This window comes from Andrena cerasifolii, chromosome 12 (assembly GCF_050908995.1).
Source record: "Andrena cerasifolii isolate SP2316 chromosome 12, iyAndCera1_principal, whole genome shotgun sequence".
In the NCBI taxonomy this organism is placed as follows: Eukaryota; Metazoa; Arthropoda; class Insecta; order Hymenoptera; family Andrenidae; genus Andrena; species Andrena cerasifolii.
Window position 1 is genome coordinate 8133215 of NC_135129.1, and position 13022 is coordinate 8146236.

The 13022-nt window shown below is 45.4% G+C and overlaps 1 protein-coding gene across 6 annotated transcripts; it reads left to right on the top strand.

The window, feature by feature from the left end:
* Positions 1–638: 638 nt before the first annotated feature.
* Positions 639–12942, top strand: Ash1 (histone-lysine N-methyltransferase ash1). 6 transcript variants are annotated; one of them, XM_076823991.1, is made up of 15 exons: positions 639–1465; positions 1854–2020; positions 2124–2243; positions 2353–2588; positions 2712–2831; positions 3003–6925; positions 7009–7341; positions 7423–7703; positions 7802–8304; positions 8403–8824; positions 8968–9294; positions 9394–9566; positions 9673–9839; positions 9923–10132; positions 10209–12942. In XM_076823991.1, the coding sequence occupies exons 3-15, from the start codon at positions 2192–2194 to the stop codon at positions 10350–10352; spliced, it is 6891 nt and encodes a 2296-aa protein (XP_076680106.1). In that variant the 5' UTR covers positions 639–1465; positions 1854–2020; positions 2124–2191; the 3' UTR covers positions 10353–12942. The 6 variants fall into 6 exon arrangements, with proteins under 6 accessions (XP_076680106.1, XP_076680103.1, XP_076680105.1 ...); XM_076823988.1 differs by having other exon boundaries at positions 1854–2243; XM_076823990.1 differs by having other exon boundaries at positions 1854–2243; positions 2359–2588.
* The last annotated feature ends 80 nt before the right edge of the window (positions 12943–13022 follow it).

A 13022-nucleotide genomic window follows, 5' to 3' on the forward strand; every position in this document is an offset into this window, starting at 1 on the left:
ATTTCACAATCCAGACCGGCTCTGATTTTATAGCAAAACGATCGATAACGCGAAAGCCAGATCTTTTACGCAGCTAGGCGTCCAATCTATCGTTCGGAAAATAGTAATAAAAATAAAAACTCTTGTTCTGCTATACTCGCGCGATTTTAAGCTCGATTATCGATCTCAAGTAGATTGGACAAAGTGGATTATCGATCTATCGAGTGTCAATCGATAAGTTCAAGTATGATTACGAGTGATGCGATTGTCAGTCGAATCGTGTGTAAACAACCATGTAACCTCTGTTTCGTTCGAGCGATGTGGAGTGATGTTCGGTGTGCATAGATGCGTGTTCCTAGACGATAAAATGTAACATTTCCTGACATACGGATCAGGGAAAACCTGGGAAACCAAAGGAGCAGGCACACAATCATACCGTATGTATGTATGTACCGGCCAGTAACTATTCTCTTCCAACAGCGGACACGATATTTTCCCTTAGGAAATTCGACGCAGATCCATTTTGGAAGATACATTCTCATATTTATCATTTTAATTATATAGGATAAGGTATATACAGAAAGTAATTTAGTATATTTTTGTATATACCGCTGTGCCAATGTGTAACGATAGTGTTTAACGTCAGATGGCGCGGCAATTTGAGTTCTACTTGAATACGACGGGTGTTTCTACGGACCCTGTCGCCGACGCACCTGGCGCATCGACCGAGAAACAGAAACAGCTGTCTGTTCGAAGTAACTTCGAGAATATCGTTGGTTGATCGTCGATCGAGAATCGCGTGGATCTTTGTCGCGTTAGACGTTGGATGCGGAGTAACGAGGTCTCATGGTATCGTGTCTGTCATTAAACGCGGTTTAGCAGCCTACACCTTAGTTCCTCACTCTTTACCGCTTTAGGCGCTCGCTTCGACGATAACGTGCTTGCCTTTTATTTTTTCCCATTCTACGATCCGGAACGTTTCTCCCCCCCCTTTCCATCTCATTCTCTCCCTCCTCTTCGTCGCCTGCTCTTACTCTATCTCTCTCTCTCTCTCTCTCTCTTGCTCTTTCTCTCTCTGCCCCTCCGCCCCTCTCTAACAACCCAATTCCCGAAAGCTATCTGTCTTTCTCTCTACCTCTACCTCTACATCTACCTATGTGCCTCTTTCGCTCGTTTGATCTCTGTCTCGTACATTCTCCCACTCTTCCACTCCAATTCCATGTTACTCCGGAGATCTCTGTGTGCTTCATCGACGATGTAAACAGAGTGATAGCTTTTGGATAAATTTCCGCCTTTTTTTCGATCCCGTTTATCGTGTTGTTCACTTGCCTGCTACTGTTATCGTATCGTCGCTACTATTGCTGTGCGTGCAGGAAAGCGACGCGTTCCTAGGTGAAATACGCGCGCATCAACTAGCAACGTTTGTTCGATGACGTTGCCTTTGATCGGTACCGATTCCTGGACTAACAGTTATATCGAGAGAAAGGTACACACACTCCTTCCGTAATCTTAATTTTTTTCGCTGACACTCAATTCCGCGCGAGGTTATACGTAAGCGTTCTCCCGCGCTTCGGGGGCACAGCTTTCAGCCGTGTAAAATACAGAATCGGATTACCTTCGAACATAAGGACTCCGAGTCTGACGTGAAATTTATACTTGTCAGAATCTTGTAAATTGTTAATTTACATGGCAAAGAAGAATATACGGTCAGATTGATGATGAGCTACCACCTTTTGTCCCAGTCTTCTGTGAAATTGTTTCCCGTTTTGTTGCTCCTGCTGCATTCACCAGTAAACGTTTAATCATTTAGATGCTTCCTCGAAGCTATCCGCTTTAAGAGAGGTAAAGGTCACGTATTTTCTATTCTTTTACAGTTACATCGTTATGTGTAAAGCGTAATCGCGCGCAGCTGTTCTACGGCGAACGAAAAGCGGAGAGTAACATGGAAATTGCACGGCGGTGTTTGACTTTTAAGCATTGAGCATATTAAAGGAGACATGTTTTGCGTAATTACGAAAGAGCCGGACAAGCGAACAAAATTGTAAGGAATGGTATTCTATTCGATTGTACTGGATGTTAGATAAGCAGAAAAATGTCTGGTGATTCGGGATGGAGTGCCGTTATTCACCATCCTTCGGAATTAGAACTGCAGAATTGGAATTGGGAAGAAAACGATGGCGAGCAAGAAAGAGAACTCCCTTCGACTGTTGACATGGATGCCATAAAAGGTGGAGGTAGCTGGGATCCAACCACCGAACCTAATGGTAGCGAAAAACATTCCACTTCCAGATTAGTTTACTGGCTCGGCCAGTGATTCGTAGCTTTTTGTACAAGCGTGTATGCTGCATCGTGCGCAATATTTATGTATGTTAGGAACAGATTCGGTCGACTCCGAAGAAGATTCTGATTCCGATAGTTCCGGCGGCACGGAAGGTAGTTGTTCTTATTCGGATTCGAATTCAGACTCGGACGACGAGAGTAGCGGCGGCGAAGAAGAAGAGGAAGGAGAAGAAGAAGAAGAGGAGGAGGAGGATACAGGTTCGAATTCAGATTGCACGTCCGAGCATAGCGAGCAAACGTTCTCCATTCAAGAGACAAATTTTGAATCGGTACGTGTATTGCAGTCTCATGCCGATCGAATAGATACGGCGATATATTGATTTAACTGTGTCGTTTAACGCTCCTCTCGGAAATTTAACAATTGATCGGTAGAGTTTGCAATTTCGTTCCAGGGAGCGCTTAAACTAAAGATCACTATGAAAGGGCCGAGGAAAGAGGATACGGAAAAAGTCAGATGCGAGAAGAATAGGCGAAACGCATCGAAAAAGAGTAAAGCAAATTGCGAGGCGAAGGTAATTTGTTGCGGGTGCAACTGTTGAATTGTAAGAATCGAAACGATCGAACGGCAAATACATCGAGTTAATTTTAACGTTCCGCGATGGGGATTAGCGATTCGACCAGATTTTCCTTTGCTAGGGCTAAACGTTTATCGGTAAACCATTGATCTCTGTTCTGTTGTTTAGTCATCCGAATGCAGCAGCGACGATTCAGACTCGTCGGAAGGTCGTTTACCTTCGCAACAGCAGTGTCAGCAAACTCAGCAGTCTCAACAACAACAGCAGCAGCAGCCGCAGCAGCAGCAATTACAACAGCAGCAACCACAGCAGCAGCAGCAGCAGCAACAACCACATCAACCGCTTCAGGAAATCAATCAGGAAGATTTGGCGGCCATTTTACCGGATCAAGAGCACGAGGACGCACCGTTTGATGGATTTGAAGATTCAGAAAGCGGCCGATTAGTATCGAAAGCTATCGAACGAATGTCTCTGGGAGCCGATTCGGATACGAGCGAAAACGGTGACCAAAACCCAGTACCTGTGTATAGTTCGACTCTGTTGCAACAATTCGTCGAGAAGACGGCTCTGCTGTCGGAACCGCGGAAAAGACGGAGTAAATTAGGGAAGAAATTAAACGATTCGGAATATCCTTGCGTCTCAAATGTATCGCCGGACTCGGGAATTCAGTCGGTGGATAACAGTCCGCTACACTTGGCGATTAGCCCAGTAAGCCCGGCAGCTCCAACGCAGTCACCGGTGCAAACCGTAGTCTCGAAGCCAGCCGTAAACGTGGATCGTGTTCTGTATCCGCCAAAGCGAAAACCTGGTAGACCGGCCAAAACAGTATCGACACAGCCCCGCGGTCCAGGAAGGCCGAGACTAAAGCCAGACATCGCGGAGAAGATCGAGAAGATCGAGAAGATAGACAAGGCAGAGAAATTCGAAAAGAGCGAAAGAAACGATAGGAAGGAGGCAGCGTCGTCGTTGCCGCAGCAAAAGATCTCAAAGGAGGAGTCGAATAAGAAGGGTAAAGCAAAGACGTTGCAGCATAGATCGGTTGCGGCTCGAGAGAATAAAGAAGGGGAAAGTGAGTCGACGAAGAAGTTAAAGGATAAGCCTGTTTGTCAAAAGAAGCGCGGCTGTACCGCGTCCAAACAATTCTCGCAGGGGAAAATGCTGGGAAGAAGGAATAACGGAAATTCCCCGGCGCGTGTAAAGTGCCTAAATAGGACTGTTACGTCGAGTAAGTATGGTAAGGACGTAATTCGGTGCGACGGCAAGGCGTGTAGAAAAATGAGAAAGGATAAGCCAGTAGCGGGGAACAAAATGACAAGCGCGTTACGACGGCAGAAGCAATCGTCTTGCGAGCGAACAACAAACGATAGGAAGACGATCAATTCGAGTAAGAGAAGCTTGAAGGAGAACAGAAATCACTCCGGTCCAGTGACTAAAAGGTCTTCGCCAAAGAAGATTGTCGCACCGGTCACGCGGCGCGTATTGAAGGAAAATAAAAATACTAAAAAGACGGCCATCACTTTCGAAACGAACGGCGTTGGTGTTCAAACCTTGATATCTTTGCCGGTTAGCGAAGCATTGAAAGCGGAAAAAGTTGAGAACGTGACCAACAAGTGCGACAAGGCGACACAGCCCATACACAATCATTGTCATAAACAACATCATCATCATCATCATCACAAGCACAGGCGACGACTGTTGTTACCGCCTAAGAATCCGATACGCATCGATCCCTGTGTCATTCAAGAGTTGGAAAAACTGATCGACGAATTCTCAAAGTCCTGCAGCCTGGGGCGGAGCAACGCGAACGCCGCTTACTCTGAGTTGCCCCAAATTTTTCGCGTGAAAAAGTTGACGAAAAAAAGGAAAGGCGACGTTACCGCGACCGACGATCAGAAACTAAAAAGGCGTTCGAAGAAGGAGAAGATACTGTCCGGCACGGATTCGAAGAGCAATACAAACGCGAACGTAAATTCGAATTCGAACGAACAGAGGTTACCGCTTAAGAAAAGGCATTACCACGTGTCCAGCCCGCACAGCTCTCAGAGCTCGAACGGCAGTTGCACCGACGCGACCATCAATGAAACCAACTCCACTGAGAGTCATATAGAGGAAGCTATCGAGGCTACGATAACGAGGTACGGTGGTGGCAGTGGCAGTCTTGGTATTAATGTTGGCGTTGATGGTAGCGGTGGCTGTGACAAAGGAGAAGGCGATGGTGATGTCGATGACGATGGCGATTGTGATGGCGATGGCGATGGCGATGGCGATGGTGATGCCGAAGCCGATGGAGATGGTGATGGCGATGACGATGGTGACGGTGACGCTGACGGTGCCGGCGGTGGTAGAGGTAGTTCCGCGTCTTCCAGCCAGGAGGACGCAGTCCCTGTTACTCCTAAGAAAAGGCACAGGGATTCCGAAAACGCGATACTCGGCAAATCGAGCGCAGCATGTTGCAACTTGGTGGAAGAAAAACCATTGAATCAAACGGAGGTACAGCCGCGCCGTAAGAAGAAGATCGTTAAGGATCTTCGGGTAACGGTCACAAAACTGTCTGCCGAAAGCCATGCCGGTTTGGAGAAAGCCGCTAAGACCGACAGAGTCGACAAGGGTGACGGTAAACCCGAAAAGCCGGAGAAATGTGCCAGCAATTCGAAAAACCCGAAAAGTCACGCGGACAAGAGTGGCAAGGTCGAGAAGGTAGCTGCGGAGAAATTAATAAAACCCGATAAGAATCAAACGGATAAGCTCGAGAAGAGCGAGGTTCCGTTGGAACACGGTCGCTTAGACAAGTATATAAAAGTCGATACAGGAGAGTTTCACGTGGCGGAAAGTTACGACGAAAACGAGGCGACGAACGAAAGCAAATTGACGGAAACTAATGTCGGCTCGAACGTACCTAATCCATTGAACTCTGCTGCCGTGTTGGTTTTGGCCAAGAAGAAAATGAGGCGACGGAAGGCCATCAATCGTACCGGCTTCCCGACGTTGAAGAAAAAAAAGAAGAGGTCGTTGAACGTGAGCGAGCCGTCAACCGACCCACCCAAAGCAACATTGGCTACCGACGAAGCTGCGGACGACGTCGAAGGTCATACTTCGCCCAAGGAAGGAACCGAAGATCTTATGATGGACAGTAAAACGAGCGTGTTAAGGGCCGAGATAGGAGACACGTTGCCGTCCGAGTATATTAAGCATACTAACAACAATAGCATCGCGGAGAACCGAGTTCCGTCTAAGACAGCCAACTTAAGTCTCGAGCCTGATGCTGGAAATTTGGCGGGGCAGGAAAAGTCCTCCGGTCGGATCTGTTCGGAAGAGCGAGCGGAATCGCGTCCCTGTCAATTGAGAGTCCGAAAGGATCTGGTTGAATCGGAGAACGATAACGTATCGTCCAACAGATTCTGCCCGGTCAAGTGTGAAAGGGTTCAAGATTCCAGAATATACGACGAGAACGCGCCACTGGAGGAATCTCTGGAAAAATACGTTTCAAGTCAAAAGAGGGTCGCTGAACTGAACGAAGAAGAAAACACGAAGAGGCTGGAACGGCCAGGCTGCCAGGCGAACATAAAAACTGAGCATTCTGGGTCTTTCAATGGGAATCAGAAAAAACGGCGAGGTTCGTCGAGTCCTTGCAGCCTTACTCCAAGAAACATGAAGCGTCTGCGTAGCGCCGGATACGATACGGAAAACGAAGCTTTGCCGAATACCGACATTGTTGGCAGCGACCACGAGGCTAGGACGCATTTCAATTCGACGCATACCAGGAAGAAGCAATCCAGATGGAAGAAACGTTATTTGCAAGGTGGCGCCTTACACGACTGCGAGCCAAAAACACGCGGAGGCGGAGGTGGCGATGGCGGAGCTGGAGGTAGAGGCGGTGGCAGTGGCGGTAGTACCGATAATGCACCCGGGAGGAGTAAGATCGGTTGTGAACCGAATGAATCCGCATCCGTGGCGGTCCTGTCCACTTCGTACCAGTGCGGCAAGTTTCTGCGACAAAGGAAAATGTCGTTTCAGTTGCCGTACGATTTGTGGTGGTTGCAGACCCAGTCTAGACTGCCCAGCAGAGAATCGGTACCGTCGTGGAATTATAAGTAAGGGCTGATTTAGGTAGAAAGGTCGTGCACCTATGTATGTTCGAAAAAATGAGAAGCATTGACGTTTTGTTTGTTTATAGGAAAATTCGTACAAACGTTTATTACGACGTGAAGCCAACTACGCTGTACGAGGCGCAAGCGTGCGAATGCAAGCCGGAGAGTGGTTGCGGGGATGATTGCATCAATCGTATGGTCTTCAGCGAATGTTCCCCGCAACTTTGCCCCTGCGGCGATAAATGCGAGAATCAGAAGATTCAAAAGCACGAATGGGCGCCGGGGTTGCAGAAATTCATGACAGAGGATAAAGGTTGGGGAGTGAGAACGCAACAGTCGATCAAGTCAGGTGTTTTTATTCTCGAGTACGTCGGGGAGGTTGTGTCTGAAAGGGAGTTCAAATCCAGAATGGCAACCAGGTACGTGGGCGTAACACATTCGCTCCAGCACGTGCAACTTATTTTTAGGTAATAGCTGCATGTTTTTTCCTCGCACTGTAGGTACGCCAACGATACGCATCACTATTGCTTACACCTAGACGGAGGTCTGGTGATCGATGGGCATCGTATGGGAGGTGACGGACGATTCGTAAATCATTCTTGCGAACCAAACTGCGAGATGCAAAAGTGGAGCGTACACGGTCTCCCGCGTATGGCGTTGTTCGCCTCGAGAGACATCAGGCCAGGCGAAGAGTTGACGTACGATTATAATTTCGCGCTATTCAACCCATCCGAAGGGCAGGAATGTAGGTGCGGCAGTAGCGGTTGCAGAGGTGTAATAGGTAACGTCCGTTTGTACCAGCTTGTATAGTAACGCGTTTCCCCTGATTCCCTTGATTCATTCTACTGCTGTCTGCACTGGCATTTCTCGTTTGCTCAGGTGGAAAGAGTCAAAGGGTTACGAAGACTATGGTATCTGTTCCGTCTCAATTGGAACCGACAGAGAGACGATCGGTCGGGAGACCAAGGAAAAACGTGCGGAAATCGAACGCGGTGCAGTCCGTAAACTCTAAAGGCATTTGCAAATCCCGTAAAATGGGCGACTCTAATTTGATTCATGCCCCGGTGCTGAAGCCAATGTCCCACCAGCAACGGTGCTTCGCTCAACAACACCATTGCTTCTTATTGAGGAATTTGGAGAAAGTGAGGCGGGTAAAATCTTTGGTGAACCAAGTACAGATACAGAACGGTAAATCGAAATTCGGTAGCACCGCGTGTGTAGTGAAGGAAAAAGGTGGTGCTGGTGATGCTAAGATTCAATCGGATGCGTTCTTCTCGCAATTGACTGCCCTGACAAACACGAATACTCGTACAGTGCGAACGCGACGGTTGGCACAAGCCCAAGACGACCCAGAAGTACATAGAACTGCGAAACTGGCCAAGGTGAGCGGAAATAATACATATCGCAGATTAGTTGTCTGGAATCTCCATATAATCCTGTGAATAGATGCTACGTTAAAAGGCATTTCGTTACCTTGCAGGTGCTGAAAGATTTATACACCATCGTGGCAACTGCAAACGACGAGAACGGCCAATTGTTGTGCACGCCGTTTATAACGTTGCCTTCTAAAAGGAAATTGCCAGACTATTATGAGAAAATAGTGGACGTTATAGACTTGAGCACGATCGATCAGTGTATCGGAACGGGTCACTATAAAGCTGCCGAGCATTTCGATCACGATATGATTAGGCTTTTCGACAACAATGTCCGATTCTTTGGAAGAACATCGGAAGTGGGTATCGCTGCGGCCAGATTAAGAAAGTTGTACCTGGGAAGTAAGCCCGACTTTGTAGATGCGATAACGGATGCGACCGGCTGTCCTCCCTCTCAAGGGTTCTTACCTCCTCGAGGTTCGACCGCGGGAGAAGAAGATGTTATCAGGTGTATCTGTGGTTTGCACAGGTGAGCTTCATTGCTGGATAGAATTTTATTTTAATCAGTAAAGTTGAACGAACGGTTAGCTTCTCCGACAGAGAATCGCATACACTGTACAGCGCGCCGATGCTGACTATTTGTAAGTGTAAAAATTCTTTCTTTATACGTAGGGACGAGGGTTTGATGATACAATGCGAGCGCTGTCTCGTCTGGCAGCATTGTGACTGCGTTAAAGCCGATACGAGCGTAGAGTCTTATCTGTGCGAGAGATGTCAGCCGCGGCCAGTCGATTTGGAAATACCGTTAGAGGGTGACGAGGAAGAGGAGGGAAAGAAACACTATGTCACTTTGATGCGCGGTGATCTTCAACTTAGACAGGGAGACACGGTATACGTGTTGAGAGACACGCCAGAGAAGCATACGTACAGAACCATTCAGAAGCCCGATTACGAGCAGATGGACATCTTTAGAATCGAAAGACTCTGGAAGAACACAGAGTAAGTTACGTTACCTGTACATTAACGTTTATCACTGACAGTCTACATGCAAGTACCATCATGAAAATACCAGCGTTCGATTTATTTTTCCCTTCACAGAGGAGAAAGATTTGTGTTCGGTCATCACTACTTGAGACCCCATGAAACTTATCACGAGCCGACTAGAAAGTTTTACGAAAACGAAGTGGTGTGCGCGCCACTCTACGAAGCAGTTCCATGCGATCTAGTTGCGGAACGTTGTTGGGTTCTGGATCCTCATACGTACTGCAAAGGTAACTCGTAATTGCCCTCGGCCTTTTTTCTTCATCGGGAAACTGTATCTATCTATCTCTGGTATTTTCACTTTTCATTTCTCGTTTCTGTCCCGCTGAAACAAAGGGCGACCAGTGGGTTCTACGCCAGAGCATACGTACGTGTGCGAGTATCGCGTTGACCGCGCTGCACGACTTTTTACAAAGGTTGCCAGAGCTAGGCATCAGGTGTGCACGAAGCCTTACGCATTCGAAACGTTCCCGCAACGCATTAAGCATTATCGAACTTATTTGGTGAGTAGCAGCAGTGTTTGCGGCGATATTAAAACTAATGAAGAAGAAGAAATGGAGGGTAAAACCGCGGTGAAATGTTACAGCCTCACAGTCTGGAGGGGATACAAATCGCAAGTAAAATGAACAAGGAGAAAAAGAAAAGCAACAATCAAGATGTGGATTCTAATCACAAATCGGAATCGTGCGAGAACGTGAAAACGCACACCAAGGATCAACAGAAACCTACTGGTAAGGGTAGGCGACGATCGAATGAAATTCTGTCCGTCGCTACACCCGCGAGTTCGTACGCCCAGGTAATTATTTCTACATTTATGTTGAACGCAATGCGGTATCGATCGATGCTTATGCATATGCCGACACTACTTGCAGAGAGAAGAGCAAAGAAGAAGATTGAATAATATATTAATTAGTCTGCTGCAAAAGATGCCAAACAGGAAAGATCCGTTGGATTTGTCATTCCTGTTAGAGAGGAATAGGCGAAATCGGAAAAGGCCAGGTGGATTAAATCCGTGACACTGGATTATACATCAACGATAATGCGGCATTATCATTCATACGCGTTCGCGCGCCAATAGACACATTAATTTAAAGATTATTGCAGCCAACTCTGTAATGAAAACGATCGATCAGTTAGTCACTATGACTGATGCCATTCGATCCTTCTTATAAGAAAAACGACGACGACGACGACGATAGGAAGAAGGAGAAGGAGGCCATGCTGTAGAGGAGGATAAAAACAAAAACAAACCACGACTACATGTAGCGCGTATCCTTCTTCCTTACATTGCAACCCGTCCATTTGTATTATTTAATCTCTTCTTATCGGGTGAAATCATTTATACGTTGCTTTTACACTGACGAAGTTATAGGAAATTCCACGCGAAAGTTTCGATTGAAATTTTCTATAGCTCCTCGTCATCGTTTCGCCGTCTTAGATTACCTTTCTTCGCTTTTGCCGGAAATTAAAATGGAATCGCGAATCAAAAGGAAGGTAATCTTGGATCGTTTCTAACTAAAGTATTTCGAGTATCGTGCCGCATAAATTTTGTAATGTAAATTTCGATCGAATAGATGTAATTTATTTCCGTGGAACGGATCAACTCGGATCGAAAATCAGGTGCCGCGGGCGAAACAATGTGTCTATTGAATTGGATCTAATGAGAGCTCTTACTTTTCTTACAATTCTAATCTAATTAGAATCGCAAAATTGTACAAAGCTATTTGTAAATTCTTTTCACAGCGAATACGCACTTGGGTGTATAAATTGTAGTACTGCATACTTACGTACATACTCGGGATCGAAGAAAGTTGCAACAACAGCACGCGTGAGAATATAAGTCAACACATGGATGAAACAGAAATGAAACAAGTACGAGATTTAAATCGTGTACATGCGAGGCTTTATATTGCACAAAAGTACCATTATATTTTTCATAATCCCAGTGTTATTTGAATTAAGTGTATTGTATAGGTCCGTAAATTAATAGATGAAACTCTTTACTAACATATTTAATTTATTGATGAACGCGATCGAGTATAGCCGATTATTGCTATAACGACAAATATACGCAGGATTTCGTATTTATTATTACATTATGCAGTTAGTAAATACATATTACTGAAAGCTATTAAAATACGTATAAGTCTTATTTACGTCATGTGTTTCAGCTTTTTGCACAGTATCTGAGACGACGTTATTATTATTGTTATCGAATGAAAATGTTAATAGAATCGTTCCATCCTGGTTTTTGGTGTGAGTCGACCATTTGGAAGACGAACACTGGAGCCAACGAATCTTCGTATCGCATCGACACCGGCAAACTGATCGTAGTCTCTCGATGAAAGTCGACGAATCCTTTTTATTAATGCATTTATTTGCTTCTGTTATGCTCCGTAAATTCCCGTAATCGCCACGCGAACCTTGTTCGGTACAGTTATCTGCTGATGTAAAATCTTAAGTTTTAGGGGGAAACGAGTTTAATAGTACAACCGTGTGCGTGTGTGTGTGGAATTCTTTAGAGTTCCGATGGTTCTGTTGACGGAAGGATAGAGTCTTCTTCGAAAGCATGAATCGTAGAGACTTAATGTTCCTTAAAAACGGAAAGGAATTATCTTATCGAGACAGGAATTGGTTTCTCTGGAAAGCAATAGGAGATAATTCAAAGAGCTTACAGTTTACACCTGTAGTACCTAAGCGAGATGCACAGGCTCGGTCGATCGAATATCCGCCCGCCCGCGCGCGAGATTATAGTACACATGCGTTACAAGAATGTTGCTAAACTAGTTGCAACGCGTACATATGTATGTACATCACTTTGGATTAATTTTTTAAACTCTTATTCATAGGTCTACAAAGCCAACGTGATCGTTGGCGTATACGTTAAGCGTGCATGAAGACTGAATTACTGTTACAGGATATTTCTAGCGGGTAATTGCGCTGAACGAATCTGGGTTGTAAATAATTTAAACTCCAAATAAATAGAAGATATTTTTTATTTTTACGAATGAATTTGTACACTTTTGTCAACAAGTAAATTCTCTGATTTTCGGGCTCGTTTCATAAAACTTTTATTCGCTGGAGGAAAGTGAACATTTTCTTCGCCAACCCGTGGTTCAACATAACTTGGTATAATTTCGTCGAGGTCGATTTCTAATCATGGTAGTGCGCGGCAACCGAGCGTGTTTGTACGTTTATAGAATCCCCGTGATTTCTTGTCTACTATGTCTCTCGGTGCTTGACAAATACCTTAATTCCAAGTCTCGCAAACTGTACAAAATATTTCAGAAAGAGCAGGTAAAAGGACAATCATGCTGTAACCACGAAAGAACGACATACCTATTGTTACAAATTCAAAATGAACAATGCACAAAATAAAACGGGGTGCTAAGCTTGGTTCGTTAAGTTTGTTTAAAAAGGTGATCAGAAGCGGATCGAGATAAGGGGAAAGAAAGCATAGGTATTTATCGATGATGATGATAATGACGACGGCGACGACGACAATATAACAGGGTGAAGGAGCGGGGGTGGGGAGGAAAGAGAAAGGAAGGGAAAGTACGTTGGGTAACAATCGCATATCTCTTGACTGTACGTACAGTAAGTTAATAAATTATAAGATTCAATCCGAAAGCATATTCTACAGTAATCTCGTGAATTAGCTCCTTCAATAAAACGCGGATACGTAC

Excerpts from the sequence above, each read along its gene's own strand:
- Ash1 (XM_076823988.1), top strand. The coding sequence starts at position 2,072 with ATGTCTGGTGATTCGGGATGGAGTGCCGTTATTCACCATCCTTCGGAA. Across the intron at positions 2,832-3,002 it reads AAGCAAATTGCGAGGCGAAG|TCATCCGAATGCAGCAGCGA; the intron begins GTAATTTGTTGC and ends TCTGTTGTTTAG. Across the intron at positions 8,305-8,402 it reads GAACTGCGAAACTGGCCAAG|GTGCTGAAAGATTTATACAC; the intron begins GTGAGCGGAAAT and ends GTTACCTTGCAG.